Source organism: Tarenaya hassleriana, unplaced genomic scaffold (assembly GCF_000463585.1).
Source record: "Tarenaya hassleriana unplaced genomic scaffold, ASM46358v1 Cleome1, whole genome shotgun sequence".
NCBI classification, from domain to species: domain Eukaryota; kingdom Viridiplantae; phylum Streptophyta; class Magnoliopsida; order Brassicales; family Cleomaceae; genus Tarenaya; species Tarenaya hassleriana.
This window is the reverse complement of record NW_010960187.1, coordinates 11,080,098-11,101,184: the sequence shown is the minus strand read 5'-3', so window position 1 is coordinate 11,101,184 and position 21,087 is coordinate 11,080,098. Positions and strand designations below refer to the sequence as shown.

General features: G+C 38.5%; 1 protein-coding gene across 1 annotated transcript; it reads left to right on the top strand.

The window, feature by feature from the left end:
- Window positions 1-471: 471 nt before the first annotated feature.
- LOC104825892 lies at window positions 472-4,123 on the top strand. Its single transcript, XM_010558318.1, has 2 exons — window positions 472-1,022; window positions 3,784-4,123. The coding sequence occupies exons 1-2, from the start codon at window positions 472-474 to the stop codon at window positions 4,121-4,123; spliced, it is 891 nt and encodes a 296-aa protein (XP_010556620.1).
- Window positions 4,124-21,087: the final 16,964 nt, after the last annotated feature.

Sequence of the window (21,087 nt, the reverse complement as noted above, 5' to 3'; positions counted from 1 at the left end):
CGCCTAAGCACACTAGAGAATACACTCCACTTGATTGCTTTCCCCTGGACTCTCTTGGATGCTGCTTTGGAATGGTGTTACGATCTGACACCCGATTCCATCCACACCTGGGAACAGCTGAAAGTGCAGTTTATGTCAAAAAAATTTCCCAGCTCACCGCACTCAAGCAGCCCTTTCTGGCATTCATTCATTCAAGCAAGATCATGGGGAAAGCCTTTATAACGCTTGGAAGAGGTACAAAGGATACCAGAAGTCTTGCCCTCATCACGGGCTTGACAAGAACTACCTGATCAACACCTTCTTCTGAGGACTCAGAATGGATACCAAGACTTTGATCCGAGCTTCTTGTGGTGGGAGCATCCAGAACAAGTCATTCGCCGAGCTAGAAGAACATATTGAGATGATGGCCCAAGAAGAAGACCTCTGAACGAGTACTCTAGAGATCTGCCAAGAGAATGTAATGATTGGACCATGCAGATGGTTCTCGAACAATTGGCTGTCCTCAATGCTAAGTTCGAAGATTCCAACCGACCCTCTAGGACCAGGCATTTGACGCCAACACAAGAGGAGCTCGGTATGTACGCATTGGATGAGAGAGTCGAAGGTGTGAACTACGTGGCCAATAACTCCTACTCGAACACATACAATCCGGGGTGGAAGAATCATCCCAATCTCTCCTACAAGTCAAACAATGTGGAGAATCTCATGCCGAACAACTTCAGGGCATCCAACAACTCGAACCAGAGGATTTCTCCCAGTTTTGCTTTTCAATCCAGGGGTCCTAATCAGACATCCAACTACAGAGCTCTGGGGCAATCCTATATCAATGCCACACCTCCAGGTAATCCTGAATCCAACCCTGATACACACATTTTGCTTACTACAGTTTATACAGAATCAAGAGAAGGCGAACCAGGAATTCTGAACTCAGTTCGCAAGTATCGATGCTCACTTCAAGCTCATAGACAACCAGATTGCTCAGCTAGCATCAGCCTCTCAAAGACTGTCCGGATCTCTTCCAGGTAAACCTGAGACTAATGTAATACCCCGAAACCCGATCAGAATATTTAATTATTTAAAAACAAATAATTAAATAGAGACGTCACAAAATTACCCAAAGTGAAAGGTACAATGCCGAAGAGAGGCACGAGAATCGTCACATGCGGGAAACATCGAGAAGGAATGATGAAGAAGGAAAAAGAAGAAAAAAAAATAATAAAAAAAAATAATGTGGACTTGGTCAGCCGGACCAAGGCTGGTCAGGGGCTGACCAAGACCACTCAGCCAGACTGGGCTTCGGTGGACGGACCAAGACGGAGAAAAGAAGGAATGTGGACTTGGTCAGCCGGACCAAGGTTGGTCAGGGGCTGACCAGGACCACTCAGCCGGACCAAAAATCTGGTCAGGGGCGGACCGTCAGTGCAAAAATCTGCCACCTCTGCAACAACTTTCCCACGCGATTCTCTCGCGCTTAGGCGGCCCACAACGCACCAAATCGCACCAAACCGACAGTGGGCGACCCTAACTAGTCCCTAGGCTTGGTGTTTCGTCTTCTCTCTCTCCCTAGACTCCATAATTGCTCCCCTAACCTGCTCCAAGAATCATTTTCGGACTAAAAATCTGTTGAAGTAGAAAGAGAGGAAAAGAGAGAGAGAGGAAGAGAAAGAAGGAGAGAAGAGAGAAAGGGAGCTCGTGGAAGTAAGGAGGGACTGTCCTCGAAGGTTTCTAGGAGTTCTTGACGGAGAGGAAACCCAGAAACGTCGCACAAATCCCGGCCAAGACAGATCATAACCGAAACAGAGGTGAGTGGCTTGAGTTGCTTCTGTGTACTCTCGTTTTCATCGTGTAACCGTGATATCTCAATGATTGGTTGCTTGATATTGATAGAGGACATTTCAATGTGAATTTAGAAACAAACGGTACTCAATTTGGTTGAGAAATGAAGGAGATATGAGCGAATGAAAACTGAGAAAAAAACTGGAAATTTCAGAGTCGCTATTTTGTGACGTACAGGGGTTACGAACAATTTTTCAACTTATAGGAGAATTATTAAAACAATATATTGCCTGGGTATTAAATAGGACATCCCAATGAACATTTAGAAACAAACGGTGCGCGATTTGGATAAGAAATGAGGGAGATATGAGCGATCGAAGTCGGACCAAAAACCTGAAAACGCGAAGGCGATGAACTGCCCAGTTCCGGTCCGCCGGACCAGGAACTGGTCAGCTCCGGACCAAGTCCGGGAAAATGTTTTTTTAGTCCGCCAGACCGTGGGAAAGAAGCTGAGGAAGCTTGGTCCGACCCGGACCAGAACCTGGTCCGGCGGACCAAGCCTGTTTTTGACCAAAAATGGTCCGGATGACCAACGAAGCAGGAAACGGACCAAGTGAGAAAAAGTCCTTGTCCGGGGCTGACCAAAAGTCAGTCCGTCGGACCAGATGTGTCCAGAAGCCAAAATCACCGACAGACCAAGGAGAAATGGGGCGAACCAAAAACGAGAACTGGTCCGGGGCTGACCAAACGTCAGTCCGCCGGACCAGACCTGGAAAAAGAAAAATTTCACGTTGAACCGAGGAAACGGGCCGAGAACGAATGACACGTCTTGGTCGGTACCTGATCAGCAGTGATCAGGGGCGGACCAGACCTATCTCATAACAAACCAACGGACCAAGGAAGCTGAACGGACCAGAAGAGAAAGGACTGTGGTCCGGGTCTGACCAGGCTTTGGTCTGTCGGACCAGGCTCGGAGGAAAGAGGAAAATTTCCATTTCGATCGGGAAAAAGGAAACGACCAACGGGGTTGGCCCGGGCCTAACTAGACTTGACCACAGATGGGCCTAACCCTCACCAAAGGACAAAGCGTTGCGATTGGGATCAATCGAACCGAGTTTTTGCTAGGACGTTGCGTGGCGTAGTGAGATGTGCGACATCAAAAAATGAGTGATCATTGCGTGACTATTTGTGGGTAGAATTGCATGGCGTGGAACGGTAACCCGGTAGGGACCGGATACCGTGATACGTATGATTGTACTATGGGAATATTGCACGTTGTGTGCCATGTGTGTAGCTTGCTCGTGCGTACGAGTTAAGCGTGATTGTGTTTGTGGATGGTTGTGGACTCAACCATCAACGTCATGGACTTGACGGGCGTTTGAGACGCGTTTTAGTCGTGTGCGACACGACGGCCAACGTCATGGACTTGACGGGCGTGGATGCGCTCCTAGTCATGGACTTGACTAGGGTATATGGCTAAACCCTATGGTGGACTCCATACGGGTGTGATTATGAATGATGTGATATAATTACGTGTTGTTATTACTTGTGTGTTTCTTGTATGCCATTGTTTTATCACCGTTCTCGCTGGGAACGGGATGACCGGGATCAACCCGGGCTACTCACTAAGCAGTTGTGCTTAGCCCTCGCGGTTATATGTTTTTACAGATCACGAGGATTACGCGTAGTGTACCAGACGACGGCGATCCGAGAGAGGCAGCATCATGTACGGGATTTGTATTTTGGACGATGGGACTTGTATTTCCGCATTTTGTACGGTTTAATTATGACTATTCGGACATGTGTTGTTTTGCGATACTGATCGCGTTGTATTCTCGCTGCTTACTCTGATTTGATTTAAAATGTTTTTTTGGATTTCGTATTTTCGCTTCCGCAATTTATTATTTTATTATATATCGTCCATGTGGCACAACCCGTATACTGTACACGGGTTACGGGTGTCACAACTAACCCCCGTGAACATGTCAAAGCGATTACTTTGAGAAGTGGTAAGCAGGTAGACGCTGAAGACCGACCAATGGTTGAGCAAGGAAAAACCTCGAAGACTGCAGTTGTAGACATCCCCGATGATGAACCTAAACCGGCTTACGTGCCTCCTCCTCCTAGGCCACCACCAGTACCATTCCCATCTTGCCTGAGGAAGCACAACGAAGATAGCCAATTCGCAAAGTTTGTTGAGATGTTGAAGAAACTCGAAGTAACTATGCCATTCACTGATGCTATTTTGCAGATTCCCTCGTACACGAAGTATTTGAAGGACATCCTAACCAAAAAGAGGGTCGTTGAGAAAGAAACCATAGCGCTTACTGCCGATGCAGCGCTTTGATCCAACAGAGCTTCCGCTTAAGCGGTCCGATCCAGGTAGTTTCTCAATCCCTTGTAAATTGGGTAATGTTTCCATCGATCTACTCTGTGATCTAGGATCCGGCGTCAGTCTTCTTCCATTATCGATCTTCAAGAAGCTGAATGTGGGTGAGCTAAAACCCATTAGAATGACTCTTCAACTTGCCGATCGTTCCGTTAAATACCCTGCTGGGATACTTGAGGATGTGCCACTGAAAGTTGGGAATTTCTATATCCCGGTTGGCTTCGTGGTTCTCGACATGGACGAAGACTCTAAGGTACCTATTATTCTTGGTCGTCCATTCCTTAAACTACGGATGTTGTTATCCATGTTAGAGCAGGTAAGCTGACCATGAAGATCGGAGATGAGACGGTGGAATTCACCTTGGACAAAAACCTCAAACAACCGTCATCAACAAGACCTGCATGTTTCATCGACGTCCTAGGACCATCGGCAGAAAAGACTCTGAAGCACGAAAACAACTTTGTTGATCCAGCACATGCAGTTGACCCGATCGTGTCATCTCCGCCACACGATCGTGTCTCATCCGTTACCCAGAACCGAGAGATACACGCAGTTAACCCGATCGTGTCATCCTCGCCACACGATCGTGTCTCATCCTTGATCCAGAAACGAAAGATACTCCAAGTTGACCCGATCGTGTCTACTGCGCAACACGATCATGTCCCAGCACTGATCTGAAACTCAAAATTACAGATGACTCACCCGATCGGGTCTCCCATCTCCACACGATCGTGTCAGGACCCTAATCAGCCACATGACTCGTTTTCACCTCACATGGACATTCACGACCACCCTCGCTCAGTTGAACAGGTCACCACCCTATCAAACCATTATGCTAATATGCTTCATGATCCAGGTTGGCGAAAGATCGATAATCTTCGCCTCTTCGACCCGCATGGTAGTTGAGAAGGTTCGGTCAAGCTAATAACCTTAAACAAGGCTTCCGGGAGGCAACCCGAGGTCTTAGGTTAGTTTTTTTCTTTCTTTTATTTTTCTTTTTGCATCGCATATTGGTTTGTGTCTCTTATCCCTAGTTGAGTTCTAATGAGGAGTTATTGAGGAGGCAAGTAAGCTAGTTATGCGATAGATGTAGGCAGACTTAACTGCGAGTGAATGAACATCGCGAGCTAAGTATTCTTTTTCCTTTTTGATTTGCTTCTCTTTTAACTCATCTTATTAGTTGCCTCTACTAGACGAGAATTGACACCGAGGACGGTGTCCGGTTCAAGTATGGGGGAGTATTCGTCTAACGCCAAACCATATCTATATAGAGTAGTGTTGCATGCATTTTTCCCTTTTATTTTCACATTTTAGTTGCATGGGCATATAGGATGCATTAGGATCATATAGTTTGTTGTTAGGGTTGTGCATTCTCATATAGTGTTTAGGACATATAAGATCACGTGCATAAAACCGTTTTGAGCATTGATGTGGTGATCTATGGCATGAGAGAGTAGAAACGTCCTGGAAACATTGTGATCCGTTGAACGTGGTTATGTTTTGTTGAATAGATTGCTTGACCTTTAGGATTTTCTAGAATGGCTTGTGGGATAGAAATCGTTGGTTGGAACCCATGTGACCGATGTTGTCTAGCCAAGTAGAAAAGTTTCTATAAGAACCTTTCCCATGTTTGCTGAAATCGGTAAAGTCTGTTATCAAATGCATTCTTATTTCTTCATGTGCAGAAAAAGATAGTGAGCATCTCGACACTCCGCTGTCATTATCTCGTCAACGAAAATCGTTCGAGGACATGAGTGAATCGATTTGATGGTTTGGGTCTAAGTTGTGGGTCGGGTTATCCAATCAACAAAATCGAAAAAAAAAATGATTACGAACCCTTCAAATTCAACGTCCTAGGAACACGAGATGCTAGCAAAAGAAAAAAAATGGAGAAAATCTAGCTAGATGAAGAAAAAAAAGGAGAGAAAGAGAAAAAGAATGAATGCTGAAAGCGTAGACTAGATACAATCAGGTAGAATGGTGTAATAGGTTCGAGAAACATGATTGATAGATGATTGAAGTCCTTGGATTGGTTCTGGGTAACGGCAAAGATCCCATGGTTATGAAAGATTATCCTTTAGAGAGTTTGGGATCATACTAGACAGACTTGATCATTGTTCACGGGGATCTAGGTCGGATAGAGATTTCGCTCTCGATTATCATTTTGAGTTATGTCATTGTCTCGCCCTCCTTTCAGACCAATTTTTCACGGATTATTTGCTCGAGGACAAGCAAAGATTTAAGTCTGGGGGAGTTTGATAACACGTATCTTGTGTGATATTTTGATATAGGATATCTAGCGTATTTCACTCGATTTTACATATTTGTAGACATTCTAGGACACATTTGGTTTCGATATTGGTTGGTTGTGTTCTTTGGTGTTTAAGCAGGAATCCACACATAAAAAGAGCAAAAGAGTGGAAAACATGGACTACGGAACATCACAGACAAAACGAGAACATTTGGAGTGTCTTCAGGGAAAACGTGAAGCTCAGAAACTGTTAGATCTTGAAAGTCCAATAACTTTTACTTTACAAGTCCAAATCATGCATTCTCTAAATCATTGGAAAGCTCTCTTCGATATCTACGCATGGACGCCAAGATCACGCAAATCCGATGTCGGAGCAGGAAGTTATGAGCAAATTTGTGAAGCCCGTCAAAACTGCGATATGACACGATTGTGTCATTTGTGTAGACACGATCGAGTCACTTAAAATCCGGAAATTTTCCAGATTTTTCCAAAAGAAAGAGGAGATAATTAGGGTTAGCCTCCAAGATCGAATTCATTCAGACTTTTGACGAGAAAGGGACCCTAGAGAACACGAAAAGAGAGAGATTATCAAGAGGCAAGAGATCGGAGTAGAAGACGGAGATTACGAAGCCGGGAAATCGACTAAGCATTCTTCCTTTCTTCTATGTTACGATATTTTGTTGTATTGATATGAACCCTGCCAACTCGACGATTAGCGAGTAGTTCCATAGTTGTAGGTTAGGGATTTGCTATGTAGGGATCTTTGGTTTTTAATTCAAGACTTCGTGAATTTTTTTATTATATTCAGTTTATTGAATTGTTCTTAATGCGTTCGATCCTGTTAACCGCTTGATTGAATGAACTTAGGGTTTTAATTCACATAGACATATGAGATTCTAACATGGAAATAATTCAATAAATAGAACAGGTATCACATCGGGAGATGGGTATTTGCCTAGGAATCATGATAGCGTTCGTTCATGCGTCCAGAGTTTTAGACTATTGAATTGGAAGATTAGTAGGATTAAACCTGGATAGTGAGATTAGACATGGGAGAGTTAATCTCTACCTTAGAGCTTGAATTCCCTGGATTAAATAGATAAACCACTAAGTTTGCATCTTTTGAAATATCCTTGCATGTAAAGCAATCCCGAAGCATACAGTGTTCATCATTCATAGTTTAGAGTCGTTTTATCGTTTGTTTTGCTACACTCTCTTACACTCATTATTTTATCTGAATCTAGATTTAGGTTTGGATTTGATTTTTTTGACTATTTTTGTCCTTGTTTTCGACCTAGGTACTACTCACGATCCGTACACTTGCGGTATTTGTTGAATCTAGGATATTATTACTTGATCTAATTTCTACACCTAGATTTGCGACATCAGCAGCGAACTAGAGTAGATTCACAATCAATCGAAATGAGTATCACTGGAAAGCTTTGATAAGGGTACTTAGATACTTGAAATATACCCGAAATTATGATTTGTGTTATTCTAGGTATCTAGCTGTGTTAGAAGGTTACATTGATGCTAATTGGATATCATACACTAATGACTCCAAAGCTACTAGTGGTTATGTATTTACCATCGGTGAAGGAACAGTCTCCTGGAAGTCTTCTAGGCAAACGTGTATAGCTTGGTCTACAACGGAGTCCGAGTTTATAGCTTTAGGTAAGAGTGGAGAAGAAGCTGAATAGCTTCGTAACTTTGTAGAAGATATTCTGTATTGGAACAAACCTGTGTCTGCTGTTATGATACATTGTGATAGTACATCAGCAATTAGTATGACACAAAATAGTATGTACAATGGTAAATCTCGACACATACGTTATAGACATAATACCATCAAACAATTGATCTCAAATGGTGTAATAACCATAGATTATATTAAGTCTAAAGAAAACTTAGCAGATCCATTAACGAGAGGTCTTAATCGAGATCAATTGTACAAGTTATCGAGAGAAATGTGATTAAAATCCACGAATTAAAGAATGACCATAGCGGTAATCCAACCTTGTTGACTGGAGATCCCAAGATCTTGGTTCAATGGGAAAACTAAGTTTTGGAAGTCCAGTTGAACACTTGAAAACTTATTTCCATTTCATTCCTAAAGCGATAATCCAAGTGTAAGAAAAGTATGCGTATCGTGGTGAGGTTGAATTCAATCTTGATTTCTTAATGATTCCTACACCTTAAATAAGGTAGAGTGTGGCAGAATATTTTCGACATAAATTAAGTTCGGTAGGTAAGATGACCTATATAAGTTAGGAGTTATGATGGTCGTTCCTATAAGGAAAAATACTTATGAATCCAAGATATGGTCCATGGTGGAACCGGACAACAACATGAGAACAAAAAAGAAAGTAAGAAATATTATTGGGTGAATGTTGGTTGTCTTGGTATACGTTATACAACAACTAGGGGTTCAAGGCATTACGTCTACTAACTGGTTAGTATGTCCGACGGTATTTCACTAAGGAAGGTTCAAGGCAAAAAAACTACTTATCCTTATGCAATTATAATTTCTCAAAACTCTTTAAAATAAACGATTTTTATGCATTCATTAATTTTTATTCCTATTGGGATTGTTAGAAAAATTGAATAAATCCTATATTTGAAATCTACTAAACGAGTAGATAATTATAGCATTTTGAATTTCTTAAAACCAATTTGTCTTGGATGAGAAATTAATATTTAAATGTGGTTATTTGAAAGAAATATAAAATATGGTGGAAGAACATTTGTCTCACATTGAAAAAATGACAAAGAATCAAGAAGGAAACTTCCTTGTATGTGTCTTTGTCCCACATCGAAAGTTTTGGCCAAAAGGAAGGAATGCACTTACTTATAAAAAGAGCTCCTCTTGAGTCAAGCAAAGTTCCCCGAGTGAAACATTTAAAATTTGAATTGAAAGCTCCATTCGAGACTATTCGATTCAGAGAATAATGTTTCGGTGTGGGATTTAAAATTTAAAGTTGTGCGCCGATGTAGGACGGTTGGGCTCCGAACCAATGCGTTCTTGACGAAATGTTTCTTTTTGGAACGATTCAGATAGAGAATCGCTAGTTGAAAGGATGAAACCTCTTCCTTCACATGTTTTCGTAGCAACCCCCGGATATTATAAATAGGACGCCCATAGAACCATTTTCTGCATCCTATTTTTTCTGACCGCTTTCTTCTTTTCAGAAAAAAAATAATCCAAAACTTTTTTCTCCATATAGTTCCGAACTTTCGTAATTCGTTTGATTCTCTAAAGCAGATGGTGCTTTTGTAGAATCCTAAATCGTTGTATCTTGGAGAGATTGCCACAAACCGTAACTACTTAATAACGGGGTAATTTCGTCTTGAGAAGATTGTGTAGAATACAAGCCTCGACTTAACCTACTTCAAAATTTTTTTTTCTGGAAATTCTATCTGAATTTCAGAATTCCACATCACTGGATTCAACAGTATCTGATTGACTTTCTTTACTCAAGAGATTGCTTTTCATGTTATGTATTCGTCCGCATCTATCAGATGCAATAAGAATGCAATGCAACTGTCGATGATGATATTTACAAAAAACTTAAACTTTTTTTCCTTTTTTAAGTTAAAAATTATATCAAAGTTATTGGCGACACTTGAAGGCAATTGCAAAATTACCCTTAAATGAAATATTTGACATCAAGCCATACCTTCACTCAGGTAAAAAGAATGACAACATCATATATACCCTTATAAATGTAGATTCCCTATAATATCCTTCATTTATTTATATAATATTATAATATATTAAAATAAATAAATGTAGATGTATTTTACTCCACTTTCTCTCTGCTCTCTATCGTTGTTTCCTGCCTGCATCGCGTTCTCTCTCTTCGAGTTTTTCTCATTCTCTCTCTTCGAATTTCTCTTATTCAGCGCGATTTTCTAGCAAATTTGCTGTGAGAAACAAGTGACATCTCCAAGAATCTCATCCAATAAGCATAGATCTCATTTATAGGTAAGTTTTTTTAAAATTCAATATATATTTTGGGCATTTAGAATTTTTTAATTTTCGTGTTTATATTTGATCCATATGATATAGATGAGTCAAATGTAACGTATATATAAGTTAAACTGGTCAATAACTCGTCAAATTGGTGAAACTATTCATATATACAAGTTAAATTGGTCAAATTAACTCGTCAAATTGGTGAAACTATTCATATATATAAGTTAAATTGGTCAAATTAACTCGTCAAATTGGTGAAACTGGTCATATTCGTCCAACTAGTTAAACTCGTAGAAATTATCAGACTTGTCAAACTGGTGAAACCAATCGTACTTAGAAATCTGGTCAAACTGGTCAAATTCGTCAAACTAGTTTCACTATTTTGTGTTTATTTTGTACAAGCATAATGGCTGCAAGTGATGAAAGAATGACCATTATTTATTACAAGTCTGGTGGCAAGTGGATAATGAATGCAAGTGGGAAATATGAATGGAAATGAAAAGTAAAGATGCCAAGGATGTGATATTCTTTTTTCCTCTGACAGATTTGACATACAAATATCTTGTTGAGTAGTTATATTCTTATATGGATGTGAACAAAGATAAAACAAATATCCAGCTAAGTTATCTACCGACTATAAAAGGAAATAGTGAGCCGGTTTACATATCGAATGACAAGTAAGTATTTATTTATATCATACACAAAATAAACGGAGGAAGAAGCATGCTTCACGCGGAGATTGAAAAAGTAAATTTGAGAAGAGAATGTGGACAAGAAATTGTTGTGCAATACATTTCGAATTCCGGTAGTGGTGTTGGTGTTGGTGTTAGACCAGATGGGGTTGTGCTTCATGCAGGTTATAATAACAATACGATACAACTTATAGATGATTCGGATGATGAACATACTATTGTTCGAGGAGAAGATGAAATGAATGGAGAACATGCAATTATTTTAAAAGAGGTTGTGTACATGCAAAAGGTGTGAATATATCTCATAATGTGTAGATATCCCTAAGTGGTCGAGTACATGCAAAAGGAAGAACTTGCACCTGAGGAATGGGCAAGGTGTAAATTTAGGAGTGAACGGTACAACTTGTTAACAACCAATGGGGCCGAATCGATAAACTCCGTACTAAAGAAGGCAAAAAAGTATCCATTGCTAAGTGTACTTGATATTTGTCTCGGAAAGACGGTGGAATGGTTCAATAGGCACAGGTTGGAAGCAGTAGTGCTGATGAATCTCAAAAGTTAACACCATTTGTTTACAAAGAGCTGCATGAATGTTACGAGAAGGCATGTATGTTTGATGTTCAAAAATTGAACAGTGTTACTAGCAAGTTTGAGGTGAGGGATGACAAGGGTAAAAAACTCTTGGTTAATCTTGGAGAAAGAACATATGGTTGCAAAATGTTTGATGTGGATGGGTATCCTTGCAATCACGCAGTTGTAGCAGCACATATGATCAGAAAAGGCGATATGATATACGATCTATGTTCTGAATACTACATGCAAGATACATGGCGTATGGCTTACCAAGAGACTGTGTACTCGGTTCCTGATTGTTGTGATTGTAACATGTCATCATCCATTGTAGATATAACAGTTTTGTCGCCCATAGTGGAAGAAAAACGGGTAAGTGGAAAGCCTAAACATAATTGATTTCCTGGACCTGGTGAGACTCGAAAAAGAAAATCATGTTCGATAGGTTCGGTCAGTACGTCAACGATGTCACAGATGTATGAGTCATGATATTATGTCTGTGCATGTAATGACATTCTTAATTCATATTTGTACTAAACTGACTGGTGTATTACATTATAAATACAATCGTCAAACTAGTCAAACTCGTCAAACTCATCGAAACTCGTCTATCTGGTAAAATTCGTAATACTAATCAAACTCATAAAACTGGTCAAACTGGTCATACAAGTCAAACTCGTAACACCCATTCGGGGTTTTATGTTTGGTCAGGGTTTGAGTTTGACGAGTTTGATGGTGGGACAAATTTGACGAGTCAACGTGGTTAAATGATGGTTTAAATTACATTCTAGAGGTTCAATGTGGTATATAGGGCTATTATGACGTATTTAACGTGTTTTTGTTATTCTAAATCATGCGAGAAAATGATAAATTCTACCATAAGTCAATGCGTTACATAAAGTATACTAGAACATTAGAGTTTGTTTGAGAGTAATAAGGTGTTTAATTTAGAGAGATACGATTATTTTTTATTTATAAAATTTGTTATATTGGGTGTTTATTAACATGTTTATAATTTGGAAATGATAAATTCGCGAAATTTGTGAGGGTGCGACGAGTTTGATGAGTTTGACGGTGCAACGAATTTGACGAGTTTGACTGTGCGATGAGTTTGATGAGCTTGACGGTGTGTTGACGGTGTGTAGAATAAACATGATTTGTTAAAGTACATATGATTAAAAATATTTAGTAGAGTAACATGACTAAAAAAAGATATTCTGCTAAAGTCTTAGATATGATTGGATACAACTGGATAAAAAGAGGTTCATGGGTTAAGAAATGAGATAGTACCAAATAAAATAAAAGTAAGAAACTTCAGCGTTCCTCTGTAGACACCATGACTTCTTTGCCATTAGCAAACATATCACATGCAATTTTTTCACGAATAAAATACACCACCTCGTCGCTCACCTTATCCAATAAGGTGAGATCATCTCTATAGAGTGCCTCCACATATTTAATGTTGTATATGCCGCATTCATTTCCTGTTAGGTTCTGAGGTAGCTCTACGGAAAACATACTTGAAACATCAATTCAATCAGTGCAGCTAATCATGAAGGCCTCTGGGATACTTCTGCATAAGTGATAGATAACTTTAAGTGTTGTCTCCTTCATCCTTGAGTTGCAGTCATACTTGAATCACCGTGTCCATGTAGTCCACTCCAATAATGACCCAATCGACGCTTACATTAGGATCTACTAATAACGGAATGTTCAACACACTGATGACACTTTTGTATTGGTCCAATTTTCTGTTTCCACGGTCAATTGATAATTCTCCACTCATGTATTGTCCAAGAAGGTCGTTGATATCTTTCTACCCTATTTTCCACCATTTGAAGCATTCACAACACTGCACCTCCTATTGTTCGAAACAAATTGGGTTGCATGTTTCCGGATCTCGTACATGGCTTCATCGATATGCTGTAAAAAAAATAAACAGTCAAATGAGTCAAACAGTCATCAAACCAGTCAAACTATAATCCATGAAAATACTTAATTAATCATTGAACCATACACCTTTTTGTAGAAGGTCTTCCCAAAACTGTAGTTTCCATAGATATTCCAGCCCCGACATCCATTACCTCTCTTCCATTGGTTTTTGCATAAACTTGAATAGAACACTCGCTTTTGTTGTGTTTGTTTCAATAAAACTTTCAACTCGCACAACATTGTCATATACCATAGGTTGTCGAGGCATCCACACATAACCCGAAGCAGCTACAGATACTGGCACCAATGCGGATTCTATCCGCACCAATGCAGATTCTTTCGGCAGTGACCTCCACATTCTTTCGGTCATTTACTGAATTGGATCCTTGGGAGTAGCAGGGACCTCCACATCCTTCTTTTCAGCTCGAATGTTTTCATTGACATCTTCCTCCTCAGCAGGTATCCCTCCATCATCATCATCAGATTTTTGCTCAGATTTTGCTCTAGGAGTATCGAAAATATCAACAAAAGCTCGGTCATCAGATATTGCTCTTGGAGTAGGGGGAATCACTTTACTATCATTATCAGATTCCTACACAGATTGATGTCCTACATATGACCAATTATCTGAATATCAGTCAAACTTGTCAATCAAAATAGTCAAACCAGTCTAACTCATCAACCAAATAAAGTGTTACAGTAAGATCATACCTTACTTGTTCTGTGCAAATTCTACATTCTCATCCGAAAAACGAGATCTAAGTACAAACTCATTGTCTTGTATCTCAAACCAATCGACTGCTTCAACACTGATTCTTGCCCTCTCCAGAACTCTTGTCACTTTTTCAATTCCCCTCTTTTCGACTTTTGCAATTATTATTTTTACGGAGGATTTTAAAACATTCTTTACATACTTGTGAGGCTATACCGATCTGTCTCATTGATCACACGAGTCTTGTCGTGTTAACTTATATATAATTATCATGTTATTCTCATGCATTCACATTAAGATTAGGAATATTTTGGTTTGTTTTTTATGTGTTTCATGTTTTGTAGATGACAAAAATCATTTCGAAAATATTTGGCACAAATGGAACAAAAATGGAGCAAACTCGATTTCTTGGGCAGTTTTGACAATTTGGATGAATTTGACTATAACTTTGTTATCTAAAGTCCAAATGACATGATTCCAATTTTAAAAGATCATCAAATCATTGTAGTTATGATCTGGAAAGGTTGAGATCTAAAGAAGAAAACATGAATCAGATCCGAAAGTTGCAAGTCACGTTTCGAATCCAAAAAAGCAAAATGAGCAGGGTGTCCTATTTCTTTCTTAACTTTCTATTGGGAGCTCATATTGCTTCGCCGTTTAGATCAGAATAAACTAGACATCAAGAGCTTTCTGGCAAGATCGGAATTTTGGATGGAGATTTCGACCTTCATCGAGCAGTTACTATCTGAGCAAAATTCTGGTTGCCGACATCATGGCTTACATCATGGAGACGACTCACTTAACATGCCACTACGAATTTCATCATTTCCATCCACTTTTGCCCTTCAGAAACTCCTATAAATAGACCCTTAATCTGCTCTCATTCATCATACAACAACAAGAAACACAAAAACAAAGACTAGAAGAAGATTTGGAGGCTTGGAGCATGAAGAACAAGTCTTGAAGATCTAGAGAAGCTTTATCTTTCTCTTCTCTCTATTTTTATGTTTTTATATTTTCTATCATTTTGATGATGTCTCTTGATTGTTTCATAGCTCTAGAGTAGTTCCCTTGTTATGGGATAGGTTGAATTTGGTTTGATGAATAAGTTTGTGCTTGATTGATGAATTGTGTTCATATGCTCATGGTATTGAAGTCTTGAATCTTAATGCTTGTTCTTGAATTAATTCTTGAGCACGATTCTATAAACATGTTTTGAATTGAGAAATCCAAGCATGTTACGAACAAGATTATCATCTAGAAGTCATGATTCATTGAGAAATTATCTTGAATCCTCTAGGAATATTGATTAAACATGAACATGTAATGCTCTTAGAACTTAGATTTCATCATTGAGAAATGAGAATAATTTAAGTATCTAAGTAAGAAGATTTGATCTTTGAGGAAAGATGATCTTGGATTAGAGTTTAAGTTTCACCATGAATGTATATAAATCACATAATCATATCCATAGTGCTTATTCATCGAATTAAGTTCATACAGATTCCCATAACGCCTTTTGATATTGAATCCAATTTTTAGAAATTTGTTTTTTCCTTCCTCTAGAAGTCATGATTCATTGAGAAATCATCTTGAATCTTCTAGGAATATTGATTAAACATGAACTTGTAATGCTCTTATAACTTAGATTTCATCATTGAGAAATGAGAATAATTTAAGTATCTAAGTAAGAAGATTTGATCTTTGAGGAAAGATGATCTTGGATTAGAGTTTATGTTCCATCATGAATGCATATAAATCACATAATAATATCCTTAGTGCTTATTCATTGAATTAAGTTCATACCGATTCCCATAATGCCTTTTGATATTGAATCCAATTTTTAGAAATTTGTTTTTCCCTTCCTCTTTGATAATCAAAAACTATAATCTTGATTTAGTTCACTAGATTTTTAGAAATATTGTTAGAAACGAAATTTCATTCCCTTGGGTCGAACCTTAAGTACCACCAACAAAACCGTGCACTTGCAGTTGTGTGTGTTTAAGTAACTTATAAATATTAAAGCTCGATCAAACTATGCACACTACTTAGACACATCAAGTTTTGAGTATTCTTGCCTGTCACGCGGTTGACCCGGGTTTGATCCCCGGCAATGGCGCCAAAAAACTTGGTGCGTGCTAAGTAGTGTACGTAGTTTGATCAAGTTTTAATATTTATAAGTAAGTTAAGCACACACAACCGCAAGTGTACGATTATGTCGATGGTACTTAAGGTTTGTCCCAAGAGAAAGAAATTTCGTTTCTAACAATATTTCTAAAAACCTAGTGAACTAAATCAAGATTACAATTTTTTATTATCAAAGAGGAAGAGAAAAACAAATTTCTAAAAATTGGATTCAATATCAAAAGGTGTTATGGGAATCGGTATGAACTTAATTCGATGAATAAGCACTAAGGATATGATTATGTGATTTATATGCATTCATGGTGGAACTTAAACTCTAATCCAAGATCATCTTTCCTCAAAAATCAAATCTTCTTACTTAGATACTTAAATTATTCTCATTTCTCAATGATGAAATCTAAGTTCTAAGAGCATTACAAGTTCATGTTTAATCAATATTCCTAGAAGATTCAAGATCATTTTTCAATGAATCATGACTTCTAGAGGAAGGAAAAAAAATTTCTAAAAATTGGATTCAATATCAAAAGGCGTTATGGGAATCTGTATGAACTTAATTCGATGAATAAGCACTAAGGATATGATTATGTGATTTATATACATTCATGGTGGAACTTAAACTCTAATCCAAGATCATCTTTCCTAAAAGATCAAATCTTCTTACTTAGATACTTAAATTATTCTCATTTCTCAATGATGAAATCTAAGTTCTAAGAGCATTACAAGTTCATGTTTAATCAATGTTCCTAGAAGATTCAAGGTCATTTCTCAATGAATCATGAATTCTAGATGATAATCTTGTTCGTAACATGCTTGGATTTCTCAATTCAAAACATGTTTATAGTATCGTGCTCAAGAATTAATTCAAGAACAAGCATTAAGATTCAAAATTTCAACACCATGAGCATATGAACACAATATCATTAATCAAGACAAACTTATTCATCAAACTAAATTCAACCTATCCCATAACAAGAGAACTACTCTAAAGTCATGAAACAATCAAGAAACATCATCAAAATGATAGAAAACATAAAAATAGAGAGAAGAGAAAGAGAAAGCTTCTCTCAATCTTCAAGACTTGTTCTTCATGCTCCAAGCCTCCAAATCTTCTTCTACTTTTTGTTTTTTTGTTTCTTGTTGTTGTGTGATGAATGAGAGCATATTAAGGGTCTATTTATAGGAGTTTATGAAGGGCAAAAGTGGATTGAAATGATGAAATTCGTAATGGCATGTTAGGTGAGTTGTCTCCTTATCCATGATGTAAGCCATGATGTTAGCAACCAGAATTTTGCTCTGATTGTAACTGTTCGATGAAGGGCCAAATCTCCACCAAAAATTTTGATCTGTCTATAGAAAGCTCTTGATGTCTAGTTTATTTTGATCCAAACGGAAAAGCAAACTGAGCTCCCAATCGAAAGTTATGAAAGAAATAGGACAGCTTGCTCATTTTGCTTTTCTGGATCCGAAACGTGACTTGCAACTTTCGCTCTGATTCATGTTTTCTCCTTTCGATCTCAACTCTTCCAAATCATAACTACAATGAGTTGGTGATCTTCTAAAATTAGAATCACGTCATTTGGACTTTAGATAACAAAGTTATAGTCAAATTCGTCCAAACTGTCAAAACTGTTCAAGAAACCGAGTTTGCTCCATTTTTGTTCCATTTGTGCCAAATGTTTTCAAGATGATTTTTGTCAACTACAAAACATGAAACACACCAAAAACAGACCAAAATATTCCTAAACTAAATGTGAATGCGTGAGAATAACATGATAATTATATGCAAGTTAATACGACAAGACTCGTGTGATCACTCATCACATTTACAAGTGTAACATAAAGACCCGGTTGGATGCGTTTCTTGCACATCCTAGGACATGTGGGATCAACATCCTTCACATCCATATACCATCCGTTGGCGTCTAAACTACTCACGCATTCAACAGGAAGCAACTGCAATATACATACCAACTAATCAGATCAAATGCTCAATCACATTAAATAAACACATAGATAAAAAAAAGTAACTCACCATAAGAGGTATTACGAATCCAAGAAAGTGTCACTGAGCTTTCGGTATAGGACTGCTTGCATACATGCAAAATTCCAACGGATATTTCCAACGGATTAATCTCCAACGGATTTCCAACGGTATGCCGTTGGAATAATTCCAACGCGTTTCTAACGGATTTCCAACGGACGTCTAACGGATTCGTCCGTTAGAAATCCGTTGGAAATTTCCAACGGCATATCAACGGATATTTGAGTCGGAAAATTTCCACGAATATTCCAACGGATTTCCGTTGGAAATAACGTTCGACAAATTTCAACGGCAACCCGTTGAAATTATCCGAACGTTATGAAACGCGGCAATGATTCCAACGGATATCCATTGGAAAGTGTAACGGTAACGACGTTTTTAACGAATTTCCAACGGACATCCGTTGGAAAGTGTTCTATTTAAAGCATCCGGCCATATTTCGCCCAAACCACTCTCTAAATCATTCTTATACTATTCTTACACCAAAAATTCTCCTAAAAATGACATCTTCAACAAATCCGAATATTCGTTCGTCCCGACAGTGGATATACGAAAGAGTTTATTCGATTACAAAAGATGTAACACAAGAATTCATTAACGGTTTGGAACAGTTTATGAATTTTGCTTCTATGCAGCCGTTGTGTCAAGAACGTGGAAAAATGCTATGTTCATGTACAACTTGTCGCAATTTTAAATATCGCAGTCCAGAAAATATTTGTAAACATCTATTTCGAAGGGGATTTGTCGAAGATTATTATATTTGGCGATTTCATGGAGAAGAAGTTCGGACAATCACAATGGGACAACATTCTCGGCCGAGCAGAGGTATGATGTAGATGAAGATGTAAGAAATCCTTATGTTGAAATGGTAACAGATGCTTTTCCTGGGGCGCCAAACTTATCACAAGATCAGGAGGAGCCAAACATCGAAACAAAACGGTTTTTCGGCATGTTGGATATGGCAAATCATCCTATCTATGAAGGATGTAAAGAAGGTCAGTCACGTTTATCTCTTGCATCAAGATTGATGAGTATGAAAACGGATTACAATGTCACCGAAAGTTGCATGGATTCATTTTGTCAAACGTTGCGTGAATATTTACCTGAAAATAACGAAGCTCCAGAATCGTATTATGATACGAAGGCTATGTTGAAGAATTTGGGAATGCCTTATGAAAAGATTGATGTTTGCAAAAATGGTTGCATGCTGTACTGGGGTGAAGAAAAAGAATTGGTTATGTGTAAATTCTGTTGGACTAACAGATATCGTCCGAGTAAGAATGTACGGAGACAAACTCCGTATAAAAAGATGTTCTATATGCCAGTATCGTATAGATTGAAGCGTTTGTATGAATCACAACAAACGGTTTCACATATGAGATGGCATGCCTCGCATTCTACCGTTGATGGAGAAATGCAACATCCATCAGATGCTTTGGCATGGAAAAACTTCAACATGATATTTTCTCAATTCGCTGCTGAGCCTAGGAATATGTATCTTTGTTTGTGTACTGATGAATTTAGTCCGTACGGACAGTCTGGCATGCAGTATTCATTATGGCCCGTTATATTTTCTCCGTACAACTTACCACCTGAGATGTGCATGAAAAGAGAATTTATGTTTTTGACATTGTTGATTCCTGGGCCAGAACATCCGAAGAAGAGTTTTGATGTGTATTTACAGCCGCTCATTAAGGAGTTGAAGGATTTGTGGGACATTGGAGTCTCTGCTTACGACGTAAGTGTGAAACAAAATTTTACACTGAGAGTGGTTCTTCTTTGGACGATCAGTGATTTTCCGGCGTATGGCATGCTATCGGGATGGAGCACACATGGAAGACTTGCATGTTCGTTTTGCATGGAGGAAACAGAAGCGTTTCAGTTGAGACATGGGAGAAAGTCGTGCTGGTTTGACTGTCATCGCAGATTTCTTCCAAGGAATCATCCGTTCAGACAAAATCGTACGCTTTTTACCAAAGGTAAAATCGTTACTGAGGAAGGTCCTGTTATGCAAACCGGAGAGCAAATTTATTCTGAGCGAATAAATAGTGGATATTTGGATGATTTGGAATCTTCTGTGCATTGTGGAGGAAATTTTGGGCATAAGAAGTGCAAAGGATTTGGTGATTGGCATAACTGGTATAAGCGTAGTATTTTTTGGGATTTGTCATACTGGAGTTCGCTAACGCTTCGACACAATCTGGATGTTATGCATATAGAGAAAAACTTTTTTGATAACATCATCAACACTGTTCTGAATGTGCCAGGGAGAAGTGAAGATAACATCAACTCGAGGAAGGACTTGAAAGATATATGCAAGAGAAAAGAGTTGGAGTTGATACGTGATGGTCACACACATGTGCCGATATTCAGACTCACAAAACCACGTAAAACGGTCTTGTTTAAATGGTTTAAAAGAAGAGGTTAAATTCTCTGATGGATATGCATCCAAATTGGCGCGATGTGTTGATACTGATTCATTAAAGCTTATGGGAATGAAGAATCATGATTGCCATGTATTCATGCAAAGACTCATTTCTATTGCATTTGCGGAGCTATTGAAACCCAGTGTCCATGGAGCGTTATGCAGTATCAGTACATTC